The sequence below is a fragment of the Eublepharis macularius genome, chromosome 1, assembly GCF_028583425.1.
Source record: "Eublepharis macularius isolate TG4126 chromosome 1, MPM_Emac_v1.0, whole genome shotgun sequence".
NCBI classification, from domain to species: Eukaryota; Metazoa; Chordata; class Lepidosauria; order Squamata; family Eublepharidae; genus Eublepharis; species Eublepharis macularius.
Window position 1 is genome coordinate 27306728 of NC_072790.1, and position 18345 is coordinate 27325072.

Below are 18345 nucleotides of genomic sequence, written 5' to 3' on the forward strand. Positions count from 1 at the left end.
TACAACCGGGTGGGTGAGCTCTCTGGCCAGCTGCTAGCAGGCCAGGCAGGCAAGTGAGTGTGGGGAGTTTTTCTTGTTTGTAGAAACATCTGTTTTGCCTGTTCATGGCTTCAGTTTCCAGATTTCATTTTCCACAGCTTTAGCCGTATTGAGAATTAAGTGCATGTGTGTACAAATATTTGTGTGTGTACATATATTTGCGTGTGTGTACAGAATCAATGCAAAAAGACAGAAATATCAATATTGTTAGTAGAACACCTCTAGCTTCCATGAACTTAAAGATACATCTGTACCCATCCAGTTCACTCCAGCCTCTGGTCCAGTATTAATCTTGAATTGATCTCAGATCAAACTTGGATCCGTTTCTGAACTTACAAGAACTCCCAGTTGTTAATTATGTTTGGTTTTTCTTAGTTCTGTCAAATCATTGTTGAATTCTAATGATTTTGGATTTGCTTTTTATGGTGAGTTGTATTGGGAATAATGTTTAAAAACTGAAAATTGGATAAAAATGTATATGGGGGAGGATAGGGGCCCCCACGAAGAACCCACCCAAAAAAGTACAAAGGTCTCCCCTTGCTCTAATAATTGAAACTTAAGCTGATCAATTGGCCCTCAGCACAGGAAAAAACTGATTTCATAACTCCTTCCCAGAAAGTATTCTAGAACAACATCAACTGCAGTACAATGGCTGAACTTATGAACTTCTAATGAATTTTTAATCGTCAGTCCATAGCTACCCAGAGGACTATGATGATATGAAAGGAGAGCGCAGTCTCAAATTTGAACTAATATGCTACTGAGTAGATGTTGAGTTTCTCATGTTCCTCTCCACTTTCTTCCATTATGGATGAACCTTTCCACCAAAATGACCTACAACCTGTATCAAGAGAGCACTCCTCTTTTGAACTTTCCCAATTCATGTTACCACAGAAAGTTACTATTGTAAATGAAATCTCCCCCTTGAGGAAGGAAAGGGTGAGTATGGATTATGTATCAACTGGGCAGCTCCCATTTGATCCATTATTGACCTTTCCAGTTTCAAACAGAGGCTGCCTTCTTTCTCTTCATCAGGTGCCACTAGTTTCACCCAACACCAGGGCTTTTTTTCAGCTGGAACACGGTGGAATGGAGTTCCGGAACCTCTTGAAAATGGTCACATGGCTGGTGGCCCCGCCCCCTGATCTCCAGACAGAGGGGAGTTGAGAGTGCCCTCCGTGCTGTGGAGGGCAATCTAAAGTTCGCCATTCAGGCGAGCAGCCTGAACTGCAGGAGCGCTCTGGGGCGGGTGGGGGGGTGTCCCTGCGGCCTACCTTCACCACAGCCACCTGCACCACTGCCGCCAGCTTGGCCCCCAGCGAGCCAGGCGCCCTGGTGGTGCAGCAGGCGGCCCGCCTCCCAGCCCCCCCAGAGCACTCCCGTGGTTCGGGCCATGCTTGCCTCTCTGCCTCTTACCTCTTCACCGCAGCTGCCCACAGCTGTGGTGAAGAGATAAGGGGCAGGGAGGCAAGCCGCCCGAACCACTGAGTACTCTTGGACAGGGGGCGCGCCCTTGCATGATGATGTCACAGAAGTGATGTCATCACACAGGGCCTGGAGGCACCACCTCCTGCCCTGGGCAGCACTAAGGCACGCTATGCCGCTGAGCTGTGTTGATATATGGACAAAATCCAAAACAATTGTAGTGTCACTTTTCTATTAGGACCAACCAAAGTATCACAATAGAGAAAGTGCAAGTTTTCAAGTGCCCCAGAACTGTAAGTACAAAAGGAGGTGGGTGAGGAAAAGATGTTTTAGGGCATGTTGGCATGGCCCCAAGTTTGCAGTTTGCTTCTTTCTTAAAATGGTGATTGGGAAGTGTTGAAGACTTCATTAGATTACATTAAACTGCCTGCAAATCATGCCCCAAGACTCCTGACAGGGAACCCCATACAAAACTTTTTAAACAACAAACTCTGAGGCTAGAGCCCAGAGAGGTGATTCAACTCCCTTGGTGAAATCTGTACTATCTAGTCAAGTAGTAAGAAGAGGTTTGGCCCATGGAGTTGCTGAGAAGACCTCATAATACTTTGACCAGTTTAGGAAAAGAATGTACCATCATTCTTCCGACTAATTGCCATTGACAATTAATCAATCAGCTATCCTTTTGCCAAATATTATTAAATATAAGTTATATACTACTCCTAAAACGCTCCAAACTCCAAGAAAGGTGGGGGGGATGGGTTTTTTGCTCTTTAGAAATCTTGAAGTTGCTTTCTTGATTTTTACAGTTCTTCTATCAAAATGTAGATAGCCACAAACTAGATTTTACTTACATATTTACACTTCACTTTTCTCCACAACGGAGATCCAATGTATGTCATAAAATCATTCTCCTCCATTTTAACCTCCCAACCATCTTTTCAGGTAGGTTAGGCTGAGAGCCAAGCTACAAGTGACGAATGACACTTGAACGGCAAGTGAATAGACTCACGTGTATTCCTCCCTGTTCACTTGCACTCCACTTGATCATGTAGAGCCAAGCTACAAGTGACGAATGACACTTGAACAGCAAGTGAACAGACTCACATGTATTCCTCCCTGTTCACTTGCGCTCCACTTGATCATGTAGAGCCAAGCTACAAGTGACGAATGACACTTGAACAGCAAGTGAACAGACTCACGTGTATTCCTCTCTGTTCACTTGCGCTCCACTTGCGCTCCACTTTGAACACAAGTGGAGCACAAGTGAACAGGGAGGAATACACGCGAGTCTGTTCACTTGCCGTTCAAGTATCATTCGTCACTTGTAGCTTGGCCTGTAGTCACCCAGATCCCAGCCTGACACTTTAAGCACTACATCTCACTAGCATGTCACTAGAGGACCATCCTCAGAGCTGTTCATTCATTAAAGGACAAAGATGTGCAGATTTTTAAAAAATGTTGCTTTGGCACCAGCTGCCACTACAATATAAGGATGTTCACTGTGTGACTGAAGGTAAGCTGCGGCAGCCATTTTGTATCTAGCTCCACCTCCTGTGGAAGCCATTTTGTGACTGCCTCCACCTTCTGAAGCAACTTCTCTGTGGCAGTGCCCACCACACTGTGTCAGACCTCCAAAAGTGCCTACAGGACCAGAAAGGTTGGGGACTCCCGGAGGCAACACCTTGGCAGCCCGATCCCCTGAAGAAGCACAACCACCAGCCTGACTTGTGTGGACGTGGTAGATGGTCACTTCTGTGTGAATTTTTAGACAGCCAAGCAGACATTTTACAGGTGAATCAGGAATGGAGGCCCAAAATATAATTCCACAGCAGAATTATAAGTCCTTTAAAAGCTCATGGTGCCCAACCAAGCAGCAAATGAAACCTACGTCGTCCTCAGATGCCCTCCTAACAGCATATTAAGGTTCCTGCACATGGGGAGTCCAGCTTTCTTTCTGCCTGTGCTTCCTTGGTGGCTCACCTAGGAGCTGCTCCTGCAAAGTATTCTGTTCTTTCAAAATCTGGTGTTACAGTTACAAGATCAGGAAGGGAGAGTTCTTGTTTTTTCTATAGAGTATCTGAATCTGGCCCAACTCCTCCTATTGAGTTATCCTGCATTCTGCTCAATCGTCTGTTTCTTCCCATTGCCAGACCTTCAGGCTAGCTAGAGGCCACGAATGATTCCTGCTTCAATGCAGCGTACGGTCCCACCATTTGTGGAAATGGCTTGGAGGGCCAGACAACAGCGACAGGAACTTGCAAACATTTGTGGGAGACAGCCATGCCCAAGTTGAGACAATTGATGCAAATAAAGCGGAGAAGGAACAACTTCAAATCCTCCGAAACAGCTGGTGCAACATCCATTTTATAACCTTAGCCTCTTGCTGGAGCCAAAATTAATTTAAAGGTCCCTACTGCAGGTGCCTTTAGAGAGCTGCATTGTGGGAAGTGGCTTGACAGGACAGCATTGTTTCCTAGGTGAATGCATAAGCAGGATTGGCTCAGGGTGACTTGCAATCCTTCCAACTGTATTTGGCTCTACCCTTTGCTCAAATGCTCGCATTATCCCTCTGCAATCCATTCGCAATAACCTCAAGCTAGGACAAGAGCCGTGTTCATGTTTTCTTATGTCAGGATTAATTTCACTTTAGGCAAGTACAGAAGAAAAAATGAAGACATGGCATAACTCCAAGACAAACAACAAATGGGCTTAATTTAACAGCCATCTGGCCTATCTGAGGAGAACGTGTCTTCGTTGCTTGCATTCAGACTAGTGGTGAGGGGTCCTTCAATTCCTATCTGTGGCTCTGCACATGAGCACAGGGGAAGGGCCATGGCTCAGTGGCAGAGCATCTATTCGGTATACAGAAGGTCTCCGGTTCAATTCCCGGTGTCTCCAGTTAATGGGATCAGGTAAGAGGGGATGCGAAAGACCTAGAGAATTTCTGCCACACTGAGGGCCAAGCTACAAGTGACGAATGACACTTGAACAGCAAGTGTATTTCTCCCTGTTCACTTGCCCTCCACTCAATCCACTTGCCGTTCAAGTGTCATTTGTCACTTGTAGCTTGGCCCCGAGTAGACAAAACTGACCTCAGTGGAGCAAAGGTCTGATTCAACAGCATCTTCATGTGTTCATCTGTTCGAGCTATGGAAGGTCCTGAACCAAATCATGCTGCCTCTTTAGCACTCCACTCCATAACAGTGGCCATAACAGGGGAATAGCTTGACTCAAACATTAGAGGGATTTGGTTACCACTTGGCTGTGGCTGAACCCAGTGATGTTCCAGGACATCATACAAGACAGGCAAGTCAAACAGGAAGGGGCCATATCAACACCACTTATTTAAGGAGCACGACGGCCAGTCCGGAGCAGTCACGTGTGTGCTGGGAAGGTGTGAGACAAGTATGGAGTCACATTATGATTATAAAGTCATGTGCCACCTGGCAGATAGGGTGATGGCACATAAATACAGCCAACATGTTTTTTGGCATGCTGACCAAGCATCACTTCCACGTGATGGGCAATCAAGCACAACACCTATGCTGTTAAAGTGCTTTTCATGTGGCAGCGTCATGCTTAAATGGACTTCAGTTATGCCTAGCGGGGTGCAATGCGCACACATTAACACAGTCAGTGACTGGACCCTCTGTACACAATGGACTCCAGGGATAAGCATGAAACAACAGGGAACTTGAGTGGAACAAAAACGGCGCATCACTCTGAAGACAGGTTTCCATGGAAACCTTTGGTGCAGAACAATGTGTCCCTACACCTGCATTTGACATCCTTGCAAAAATTCCAGCCCGTTTAACTATTAACTTGGTGGTACATGATGTGCATAGGCTTGGCAGTACATAATGCTGTTTTCTAGTCTTGGCCAAGAACACGCCACTGTTCTCTAATGCCCTGCCCTGAACGCTGGCCATACTATACCATGCAGTTAAGCTTAATAATGGCTTGCAGATAGGAATCCGCTGTTGCAAAGTGTGTTCAAGTTTTCTTATCACAAAAGGATTCACTTGCCGCTTACAATGGAGGATCTGATAATATGCCCGTCATGGAGATATTTCAGCATCATTTGCAAGAATCTTGATATCTGAGGAACGTTTTAGAGGACAGCTGGGAAAGCTACATCCGAGAATTGATTTACGATCCTCTCTACAGACTAAAGTAAACAAGGAGATCCCTGGGAGCAGACAGCCTTTTACTCTGTGGTGTAAGAAGAGGACAAGATTACTCCTTGGAAATATCCTAGAGCAGCTTTGGACCTCCGTTCCCAGTTCCTTCTCAAATTTCAGAAGCAATATTCTATGTGAATCTGGGGAAAAGCAGCAAAATACATATACTTAATCCCTTTTTTGTGAATGCAAGTCCACAGATGGATGTGTTTACTAGTTCTTCTAACTTCTAAGCCATAGCTGTGATGCTGAAGCAAACGTAAAAGATTCTCACACACAAACTGATAATAAATTGCAGGTGGGGGGGGGGGGAGGGAAGAGGATCAATTAAGTCAATGCTCGATGTTTAGAAGTGCAAGATCACCCTCCCCACAACAGCCAATATCTGTTCCCCATTGGCTAGGGAATGGGTAAGAAATACGTCCTCACAAGAGAGGTGGCCTAAGCATCTAGCATCCCTACAAAGTCCCTTCCCATTTGAGAAGAGAGGACACGCACCCTCTCCATCTTGCACTCCTAGACTCATGTGATGTGAAGGCAGGATGGTGCACAATACACAACGACAAGTGCTGCACCCACACATTGTCAGATGTCACCCTGCAGCATTCACAACTGGATTGTCCTGCCTGCCCAGGGAAATCCTGATACGGACGACTACTGAATTACAAAGATAAATGGCAATATCCAATGAGATGTGATTGTAATCACGGCAAGGCATGATCTTCCTTCCTTTTTGAAGGGGAAAGGAGTAGAACAAAACTGAGCCGCTGTGCATCAAATGGCACACAAAACGCTTGCGTCATCGAGTATGGGGCATCCTTGGTGGAGGAATTGGCCACGTGCCCACTCCATCACCACCGGAAGGGACAAGGCAATCCGGTAAGGCAGGGCCCAGGCCTGGGATTCCAGTTTACTCCTCTTTCGAAGCAGTAGCCTCAAATGTACTTCGAATTTATGACAGTGCCAGACCTCCGCACGTGTATTTTTCTTCTTGGTGTTGTTTGCCTTTTACTGATCCAGCATCCACCATTCGCTGAAGGCTGATTTGTGTTTCTGGCTGAAATGTATTACCTGAGTGAGAGCTCAGTGGCCTACTAACGCCATGTGCTCTTTGGTTGAGACATGGGCAGATTGTGGGGGTCTGCGTATGCACCCCTCCTTCCAAAGCCACGCCTTACAAGAACAAGATTCAAATCCAGCAGCACTTAAAAACCAACAAGATTTACAGGGTGTAGGCTTTCGAGAGCCAAGCTCCTTTCGTCAGATCTGATGAAGCGAGCTTTGCTTTGCCTCTCGAAAGCTTGTAGCCTGGATATCTTGTTGGCCTTTTAAGATGCTGCTGGACTCGAAACTTGCTCTTCTCCTGCAGACTGGAATGGCTACCCATCTGAAACCACACTCTACAAGATGTTCAAGACCACTGTTCAAGATGTCTCTGTTAAGAAGCCTTCAGCTCCATCCCCGTATGGATGGTTCTACAGGGTGGTAGGCCAGACCAGAGAATCTGAGATCAGTCCTGGCTCTACGACCACACGCCTCTGGTCCAATCTTCAGCGTTTGCCCACAGCCAACTCCCAGAGGCAGACAACTTAAGAACAAGGCACATACTGGAGCAGCCCCCAGTCTCCGATTTTCAAATGCCCAGTGAGTGTGGAGGTTAACACAGAAGCCTCAGACAGTAGCAAACACCTAGAATTTATTAATAAATTAGTACACCAGAAGGCAAGTTTCTTTTCCAAAGTCATTCTCTCTTCCACCCCACCCCCCCAAAAAAGACAAGGTAGCACATGCTACCCCCTGATAATTTCCTCTCCAAAATGAGCCATTGCTGTAGAATGGTTTGTTAGGGGAACACAGTAGTCGCAAATATAACAGAGGCAGGTGTCTCACATTGCAGCATTTTAATAAAAAAGTGTGATTGGAGAAGGGAAAAATGTCAAGAACAAGGGAAGTCTCTGAAACCATAAACTATTGGCCACATCTGTATAAAAAAAACCCACAAAAAGAGACACAATTTTAAAAGCACAAATCAGTAAATTGTACAGAATGTGAAATGCGCCACCGCTAGGGTTCATTCGTGTTTACTTTCCGGAGTCCAGCTCCGGGTGCTGCTTCAAAGCGATCAAGCCGGCTGTGATCCTAAAATGGCAAGGCAAAAATATTCCCCTTAGGTGAAGTGTACAGAGTTACATTCAGATGCAGGCCAAAATTGTCTTATTGAAGGCTGAAGAAGTTAAATTTAAAAAAAAAAAACACACCCAAATGCTTCCATTTCATAGCTTTAGAGGAGCTCGTCACCAAGCATTTTATGCTTTGTCCAGGTACAAAAAAATACGATAAATAATTGTGCTAGTAAAAATGCCGATGAATGAATGAGTTGTCGTTTTTCTTTTCTTAAGAATCACCTTGATGAAAAAAACGGATTAAAATCGAAAACTGTTCATCGCATGTGCCTCCGTTTATGAACAGGGCATGAAAGGTGGGTTAGAAAGGCCTGAAATGAGGACTCAAAAAATTTAAATTGTTGGGAACAACAAACAAACAACCACACCCAAAACTGATCTGGTGAGTTTAGAAACAGATTAAGCACAAACCCAAACCCAAACAGGGAGAGTCTTAACTGAAGATCTGTGATCTACAATTTTTCTTTAAAGTGCTTAAAATGACTCACTGGAATGAGAGCGGAGCATTTTGGAAGGAGGACGAGGGAAAAACAAGATCATTTTAATTGAGACAATAAACATGAAAGGGCACAAAGGCCTGCAAATTGCCCCTCTCCCTCTGGCAATGGAGGTGGGTAAGAAACCTTGAAGAAAATACTGGCCACGAGTTCTGTAACATATCCTGCCTGTGGTCAACCGTCTTTCACAGGTGCCAAAGCTGGAACAAACAGCAACCAGAGTATGTGCAGCGTGCATTTGGAGACCAAAGTCTAGAGCAAATCGGGCAGGTGGCTATAGACTGAATCCAAGAGGGTCTGGCTGGCTTCCTGACTCTTGACACCGGCGATTTCAAACAACCTATCCAACTTATCCTCCGCCTGTGGAATCTCATCTATTGCATGCAGTTCCTCCGGGTTCAGGATGTGAAGCATATCATCAAAGATGGGCTGCAGGTCGCATGGATCCAGGCGCACCTGGCGCAGCACCGTGTCTTTCTTTTCTGTGGAAAATAAGGATATATACTTGTTAATCCAGTGGTACAGGAAGGCCCTGAACGTTTTAAAGGGAAGCCCACCTCAAAGTTAGTGCAATCAGGAGCACCCATCCTTGCTGAACACCTGTGAAAATGGGTAAATGGCCACCCCACCTAAAAATGGCTGCCATGGAGGTGCATGGCCAAAACCAAAATGGCTGTCAAGGGGCTGCGGCCAACCACAAAACTGTAGGTTCTGGTATATCTTAGGAATGATCCTAAGTCCGATTAAGGAGTGAATGAAGAGAGTTTATTCAGGAACTACAACTCTGACAGAAAGCAGAGAAATAGAATATATACTATCTCTCAAAACTGGGAGAGAGAGACTTCTGGGAAGAAGCAGGAAGTAGCCTAAGAATACCAACCTGGAGACATGCAAGAAGGACAGAAGAGAAGAAGAAAGAAGGATCTTATTTTGCTATCTAACTGTCAGATTTGCTGCCCCCTGCAGGTATTCTGTGTCTTATACCTTCTCTGTACACAAGACGACGTATTTTCAACAAAAACAATGGGGGAGAGGTTCAAGCCAAGCATCCTACGGTGGAGGCAGCTGTTTCCAAATGGGCACTCCATGCAGACACAACAGTGATGCCTCTTGGAACACTTCTAAAGCACTCCCTGCTCCAATAAGGTGGAAGAAGTCAGGACTGGCTCTTTGTTTTGGGGGGAAAAGGAAGAGAACAGCAACAATACACGAACCACGTTTGGCATCACTGGTGTAGATGCTACCAGGGCTTGGCATCCCTCTGGCAAATCCATCTACCTCAGCCTTGTGAACCCTGCTGGTTATGCAATGAGTTCCACCCAGTCTTCTTGTGGGTGACATCGACACTGATGTCGATACATGTATAAGACTTTCCAAAAGTGGGCTTGTGGTCCAGCAGATGGATTTCTATGACCCACTTGAGGGCATGATGCAGATAGTGAGTGATTCCGCACGCGTTGGATAATGCACTTCCAATCCTCTTTATAGATCATTTGGAACAGATTTTTTTGTGTGTGGAACAAAAAATCCACCTCAAACGATTGGTAATGTGCATTGAAAGTGCATTATCCAACGTATGCGGAATCAGCCAATGCCTGACTTTATAAAATTCACTACAGGATGCCAAATCCTCAAGGTGAGTACACTTCTAGATGGACTCAAATGCTAGACATCTGTGGATAACTAAACACTCTTGGAAGCAGCTTACTCAAGGTAGCATTGTAACTGCCAAGTAACTATAGTCACAGGAGTGCTTTTCTAAGCCAGCCATCCACCGTGCATAGCCTGCTTCTGGAAATGGTGAAAAGCATGCTTTCCCCAACGTCACACAGCTTACCCAACTAGACCCACTTGAAATAATAAGTACTAACATTCGATGTATATACCGCCCTTCAGGACAACTTAACACCCACTCAGAGCGGTTTACAAAGTGTGTTATTATTATCCCCACAACTATCACCCTGTGAGGTGGATGGGGCTGAGATAGCTCTGAGAAGCTGTGACTAACCCAAGGTCACCCAGCTGACTTCAAGCGGAGGAGCGGGGGAATCAAACCTGGCTCTCCAGATTAGAGTCCTGCTGCTCTTAATCACTACACCAAACTAGCTCTTGCATGACAAATGTTTCGACAAATGAGCTGCTATGTACAATAGCTGAACTGGCTCATGGGTCTCAATCCTCAGAATCCACCGTTTATTTTTTAATAACCCTTGAAGCAGAGGCAATACAATAGTCAAGATCATCTAGAATCTACTTCTCGCCAAGCAAAGACTCAGGGTGGAGCTATGAGTCAAGAAAGTGGGGCCCGTCAGATATGAGGCCACACCCATCACTCAACTATAATCCAGACCTGTGCAATAAAATTTGTCATATCTTGATAGAAAACAGGAGACAGCCATATGTCCAAGGATACCTGCATGTTTGAGGATACGTGTGCACCAAAGTAGCTTTTCTTGCCTTAAGCCAGAAAAATGTTCCATCCTGTCACCTTCTTACTGATGACAAAAAAACACAACATCTAAGGCCTGAACTGTTTTGAAGCATATGACGCAGTTTGCTGCATTCCGTGGACATTTGTATTCTCCATTCCATGTTGGAAGAGAATGGATAAACATGACGAGATTTCAGACTAGATAAAACCAGTTGGGTTTTTTCCCCCCTCAGGGTGGAATGCGCCAGAACATAGTTCTGGCACTTCCTGGACATTCGGGACTTGAGCTGAGAGGGGAAAACATCATGCGTACAGGCATCTTTTCTTTTAATGAAAGAAAGCACTCGATAAAACTCTCATTTGGGGGGAAAAATCAGCACCTTTGGTAATGAAGGAGCCGGTTCGGCTAAGAGCAGAGGAACCGCTGGAGGTTGAATCACAGCGCAGAAGAGGTTCTGACTCGTCCACAAAGAAGCACTTATTCTTCTCCAAGGGAGATGGTTCCACGGGAATAATCGTTGCATCTGGTTTGGGATTTGGGCAGCGAGCAGGACTAAGAGGGCCAGGACTGACCGGGCCAGGACTGACTGGAAGGGTCAGCTTCTCAGCTTCCAGCTGAAAAACAAGAAGACATTCGGCACAATCAGTCAGCAGCGTAAACCTAACCATGATACCGAAGGCCATCCCCCAACTGGACTACTGATAAAACGTTTCACCCACCCGCTTTAAGTGAGACTTGCAGATGACCTGATTTATCCCTTATTGTGCTCTCTGGTAAGAGGAGGTTAACCTGAGAACCCGATAGTCAAGGAAACCTGCAGCCAGAACTAGGAGAAATCCAAGGAAATCGGCAACCAGAATCAGGAGGGAGAGACAGCCAATGTTTCCTGCTGTTGCTGTTTGTACATCCAGGGGCAAAAGTGCAGACAGATTGATTTGCACTCCTGATAAAAGCAATTACAGGAACAAGGTGTGCTGGGGAGACAGAGAGAGTGTACACACAATGCAAATCTCCTAAGCTGATCACTCACTTTTGTTCCTTCAGGGTTTAAAAGCAAGGGCCAGCGAATGCTGGTTTAGGATTTCTTTTTGTCTCCAGTTCCAAGATTTAAGAAATGCCAAGGGCTCGGTTTCAAGGCCATTACACAAGCCCTGCACAACTTGTGCTCTGCCGATCTGAAGGCAAGGAGGGCAGCTTCCTGGCTGGCACTACAGTGAGTCCCTGGCTGGACCATGAAACTGCACACTGCAGTTTGGGATTGAAAAAAATCACAGATGGTATTCAACAAGCTGATCTATTTCCCAGAAAATACAGGATTTACCGAAAAACGGCTCCCCTTCTTTGAACACATCACCAAAACCGATATACAACCAATTAATTAATTTCGTCAGTCGCTCTTAATCTTATGACTCTAGACATGTGAATTCATTCTACTCATATTCTTAAAAACTCTACAGATCAATTAAAACCATCAATCCATAAGACATTTCTGAAAACAGAGAGAACATTATAATACAACAGATAACTAAAGAGACATGTGACAATACTAATAATATCATTGTGCTTTAATATGATTGATCTTATTGTTGTATTGTTGTTATTGGAAAATTGATAAGTAAAATATAAAAAAAAAACCTGATCAAAAATTGATCAGGTGGCAGGTGATACAAAAGACCAGTGAGTTGAAAAGCTGATGCCTGTCTGAGTAGATAATATTGTCCTTGATGGAAAAAGAGACTGATTCAGTATAAAGCATGTGTTCATGACCCGCCCTGCCCCTCCATTCTTTCTAAGCACAATTCTGAAGTGCAACAAAGATGGGGAACCACGCAAGAGCAACCTATTGTCTCAGTCTTGTGCACGGCAAGAAAGCCAAAGGAAGTTCCTTGAAGTTGTATAAACGGAAACACACAACAGTCACAAAAAGAGTCCAGTAGCACCTTTAAGACTAACCAACTTTATTGTAGCATAAGCTTTCGAGAATCACAGTTCTCTTCATCAGATGCATGGAGGGCAAGAAGAAACTGGTCAGATATATAGGTGGAGAGGGGAGGGAGGAGTAGATGCAAACAGTCGCTTCTGATATGGAGATCAGTTTGCTTCTGTTAAGGAAGTCAGTTACTTCTGATAATGAGATAACCATTCATAGCCTCTATTCAATCCTAGCCTGACTGAGTCAAATTTACATATGAATTCCAATTCAGCAGCTTCCCGTTGAACAACAGTCTGGAAGGGTAGACTCCGACTCCTTAACCCCTCAAGTCTCTACCTTCCCTCTCTCCCCACGCCTTATACAAAGCTCGCCTTCACTATTGCCGTTCCACAGAGGAGGCTGTTGTGCCTTCTGGGATTCACTGCCGGTGCTAAGAGAAAAGCGAGCCAAGGCTGGTCGAGGTCTTGCTTCACTCCTTTACACTAAAGCCCACAGACAGCTGGGCCACATAAACCGGCTCCTTTCCTCTCTGCCTTCTCTTCCCTGCCTCCCTAAATTCTTCCTTCACATCTTCAAGCAGCATGGTGGGCGCAGATAGTGTGTCTGGTTTGACCTGGGTTCGAATCCTCTTTTAGCCACAAAGCTCAGTGGGTGATCTCTGCTCTAGTCGCAACGCCTCAGCTTAACCTTCTGAATCTTGGAGGAGCTGCATGAATAAAAATGGGAGAAAATCCCTGGTATGTTCTTCGGAGCTCCTTTTGAAGAAAGGTGGGGTACAGACATAAAACCAGTGTGTGTAGTGGTTAGAGTATCTGGAAGAACTAGGTTCGAATCCCCACTCTGCCATGGAAGTTGGCTGGGTGACCTTGGGCAAGTCACATACTCTCAGCCTAACCAGCCTCACAGGGATGTTGTGAGGAGAAAATGGAAGAGAGAATGATGTGAGCCACTTCGGGGCCTTATTGGGGAGAAAGGCAGGGTATAAATAAAGTAAATCAACATCTAGTGAACCAATTTCGCTTATACAGGCCGATCTTATGCTGGGGAGTAAATGGTCCCGCTTTTGAGCTTAGAGCCAAACTACAAGTGACGTCTTACACAGGTTGGACACTAGTTGGCTTCCCTCAAGTTTTGATGGGAAATGTAGGCGCCCTGGTTTTACAGCTTGGCTCTCCAATACAGCTGCAAGACCAGGATGCCTACATTTCCCGTCAAAACTTGAGGGAAGCCGACTAGTGTCCAACCTGTGTAAGACGTCACTTGTAGTTTGGCTCTTAGACAAAAAGTTTGAGCTTAGATGGACTTTTTGGTACTTCTCCAACACCATGGCCCTCTATGTCATTTGCACACGTGTCCCGCTTTGCTACAACAGGGACTGCAATGTATTTTTTTTCCAAGTTTCTAAAAGCTCCCTATCTCTTCAGCATTGCACCAAACCCACACAAGACAAGAAAGGAAAGCACAAGCCACTCTCCAGACATGCAACCTTACGTGAATGTTTACATTTCCCCAGAGCAAGCGCTGCAGTCCGCTCTGGTGTCCGAACTCACCCACCCACCCACCTCCCTACGTTTGCTTTCAGATATCCAGAGAAATTCAATTCAGAGCTGCAACAACTTGAGATCTCGCAAGACTGTTTCTTACCTTGGTGTCAATCCGCGCAATCTGCTACCCACAACTTGCGTGTCTATCACGCTGTCTGCCTCGTTTCCCCCTTTGGTACATCCAATTAACACTCAAGCCTGGCCTGCCACTTGATAAGTGGCCTTCCTTCAGTAGACGAAACAAGCAAGAATGGTTTTGTTTCAATCAATGTTACGTAACGAGTCACATGCAATGGTGACTTGGACCTCAACGCGACGACTGAACACGCCGTTAACAGCGACTTGTGGGTCACGTTTTCTTATTAGCTTTGCAACGTGAAAGATAAAGCCATGGGAGAGTAACAACAGCAAACAAGCACACGCTGTCCCCCGGGAAGAGAAATCCACCAAAGACTCGCCCATCTCCAGAGTTCACATATGCAGCTAAACACAACTACTGAACATTTGAATTCTTTGTATTTTCAGCTAAATGCAGGCATTTTCCCAGAAAACCCTTTGGCACAAAAAAGGTCAGCTTTCTTCCAGTTAGTACTTATGTTTTCAGAACTATTTGAACTTAGTTCAAATAAGGAAGGAGAGGAATATACTGCGGACAAGCAGGGATGGGACAATTGGATGCCCGCCATTTGGTAACAGAGATCCTTCTGCACAACTCCTTCTTCCCCTCTCCTTTTTGCTTTGTGTCTATTCTTGTGATATGCAGCTCAGTGGGTGTCAAACTGTGTTTTTAAGGCCAAAACTAATCTTTCCAGACCTGGGACCAGGGCTCATTTCGAGGGGGAACGCGCAGGAACGCAGTTCCGGTAGTTCCTCAGAGGTCACGACAGGTGGCCCTGCCCACCTGACTCTCAGCCATTTTGGACCCATTTCAGCCTGGATTGGGGCCGAAATGGCCCAGATCGGGCCTCTGATGGGTGGCAGATTACTCTCCTGCTCAGCAGCGGCCCCATCCTGATCATTTGGGGCCCCTTTTCAGCCCCTTTTTGCCATTTTGGGTGCAATTTTGGCCCTGAATAGCCAGGATTGGGTCCAAAACACCCAAGATAGGTGATGTCAGGAGGTGTGGCATATGCAAATCAGTCATGCTAATGACACACTTCCGGTGATGGCAAGGGGCATGGCATATGCTAATAAGTTATGCTAATAAGCTATGCTAATAAGTTCCTCCAGCTCTTTTTCTACGGAATGACCCCTGCCTGGGACCTACTGAATTGCAAGCATGGACAGGAACCTATATGATACCACAGTCACACAACATGAAGGGAGCACAAAAAGGAAGGAGGCCCAGGCTTTCTAAAAGGCAGTTGTAGCGGGGCTCACGACCAAGCTATTGGCCCTCTACGACCCATCTGAGGGTCCTGAACTGTGGACTGAAGACCGTGGTTTTAAGAGTTGTTTGGGAATTCTACAAGCGCTTCAATGAGAAGATGAGAGAAGCTTGTTGGCCACTAATGGTTAATCCCACTAAAGTCCAATCTCCCTCAGCAATTTGTAGATAGAGGTGTGGTGTGTACTCAAAGGCACATCTGCTGCTCATGCACCGTGGCAGTGAGGCTTCACGGGCCTAGCACCACACTCTAGGTTATGCCCCAGAAATCCTCCACAACCCACAGGGATTTCCCAGGCATATACCTTTGGGTTTCTTGACTAGAGAGTTGAATTGGAAAGCATTAGAATGAACAACGTAGACAGGCACCAGCTGCATGAAAGCTTTGTTTTCTAGAAGTTGGTGAAGTGAATGAAGCATGAATGTGCATGGAAAAGAATAATACAGAAGGGGATGAGAAAAAGCGAATTGTATTCATGCTTTAAAACAACTGTGTGATGCCACGGATTCCACATTGCACACACCCACACATTATTCCCTTTCTACCACACTAAGACACCCTGGAAACGTGTTCCATTTTCCTTTTTTCAAAAATTCATCCCAATTGCATTGCTGTTTGGCTCAACATTTCTCAGAGGCCCGGGGGGGGGGGGGGGAGAAGAACAAACGAAGCATATCCTATAAGGAGAAGAGAAATCTAATGCAGAAAGGAAAACAAATGTCATAGCACTGAGATAGCAAATATTTGACACAAACAAGCTGGCTTTCCCAATGTCTCCAGAGCTTGAAAGATTCATCAGAGGCAAAGTCAATTAGTTCATTAGCTGAAATAAAGAGGATGCTGGGATCTGTCTAATGTTTTAAGCAGGCGTCCCCAATCTTGTAGAGCCTGCGGGCATTTTTGCAAGCCAAGCATCCTGTTACGATGGAGACCGATGTTGTCAGATGGATATCCTCTCCTGCGGGCACAAAAATGATGTCACCCGGGTTCTTCTAAAGCATCCCCTGCTCCAAGGAGATGAAGGAAAGCCAAGACTGGCTCTTTGTCTTGGGGGAAAAGATGCTTTGCCAAAGGAGAAAAGGGGTGCCAGGAAACCCGCGGGCAAGCAGCATGGCGCTCTCAAGTGCCACAAGGGGGATCAGACTTTTAACCAATAAAGAAAAAGCGACACGGTGCCAGGGTCACTGTTAAAAAGGGCACGGAAAAGATTGCCTTGAGGGCGGAGTTCTTTAGGATACATTTTTACAAGGTACATTGTGGTTCAGATGAAGACGTGTACAAAGACGGAGCGTTTTCTCCAGGGTTCTTGGCTCTTTGAAAACAAAGAAGGCCAGTTCACATCTCATTGCTGAACAGATGCCCCAGGAATTTTGGTAACTGAAAATTCTCTGCAACAAGCCTATGTTCAGGGCTTTTTTTTCAGCGGGAATGCGGTGGGACGGAGTTCCGGCACATCTTGAAAACGGTCACATGGCTGGTGGCCCCGCCCCCTGATCTCCAGACAGAGGGGAGTTTAGATGGCCCTCCGCGCCGCTCCAGCGGCGCGGAGGGCCATCTAAACTCCCCTCTGCCTGGAGATCAGGGGGCGGGGCCACCAGCCATGTGACCATTTTCTCCAAGGGCAACCCACTGAGTTCCGCCACCTCTTTTCCCAGAAAAAAAGCCTTGCCTATGTTTAACCCTGAAGAACATCAACGTGACCCTCATTTTTAACAGCTGCAGCAATCAACCCTCCAAAAAAATCTAACAGCAAAAAACCCCCAGTTTATCTTCCAATCTCTTTTTTCATCTTGCTAACTCACTGAAAGCTGGGTCATTAGTAGGTTGTGTCTTATGTAACTAGGTATTTACAAAAAAGACTGAATTACCCAAACAATTACCCACTTATTCCTACCCACGATCCTTGCAAGCTTCCTTCTTAACAATGTTCCACTCAACACAGACATGGGACACCCACTCATGCGGCACCTTCCTGATCAAAACTATGGATTTGGCCCACTGATGGACCCCACCCCACCCCTGAGAAATGGGTCCATTAATAATGAAGTTGCTTTCTGGCTGGCGGTAATGCAACCTGACCTGTATTTTCCATCAGCCCTTCAAACAACGTGACTCACAAGATTTACAGCCCTTTGAAAAAATTATGCAATGCCTGCAAATAACTGGTGCATGACGTGGGTCAGAAAAGGGAGTTTTTATTGTGGAGCTTTCTCCAAGGCAAAAAATGGCACACACTGATTTAATTCAACCGCTTTGTCCGTTTTAAAATTGCGAGTTATCCTGGAGTCACAGGGGAAGCAAAATCAAAAAGAGTCCAGTAGCACCTTTAAGACTAACCAATTTTATTGTAGCATAAGCTTTCGAGAATCAAGTTCTCTTCGTCAGATGCCTGATCAAAACTGGGCAGATACAGAAGAGGAGGGGAGAAGAGAGAGAGAGAGATTCCTATGTAGTATAAGCCTTCAATAACCACAGCTCTCCCTGCCAGCTGCATCTGACAAAGAGAACTGTGGTCCCCGAAAGCCCACACCAGGCGTCACTGGGCTCCCCCAGATCACGCCTCTGTAAAGAGAATCTGTTACCTGTGATAATGTGATAACCATTCATAGTCTCTATTCAGTCCCAGCTTGACAGAGTCAAATTTGCATATGAATTCCAATTCAGCAGCCTCCCGTTGGATTTTGTTTTTGAAAGGTTTCTGTTGAACCACAGCGACCTTTAAG

General features: G+C 45.6%; 1 protein-coding gene across 1 annotated transcript in view; it reads right to left on the reverse strand.

Annotated features, from left to right (window-relative positions):
* Positions 1-7531: 7531 nt before the first annotated feature.
* TNFRSF21 (TNF receptor superfamily member 21) overlaps positions 7532-18345 on the reverse strand; it is a 77597-nt gene continuing 66783 nt past the window's right edge. The window contains exons 5-6 of the mRNA XM_055000470.1: positions 11137-11371; positions 7532-8807 (exon numbers count right to left, since the gene is read on the reverse strand). Of these exons, the coding sequence (XP_054856445.1) occupies positions 8578-8807; positions 11137-11371 (465 nt within the window). The 3' untranslated portion in view covers positions 7532-8577. The remainder of the gene's footprint in view (positions 8808-11136; positions 11372-18345) is intronic.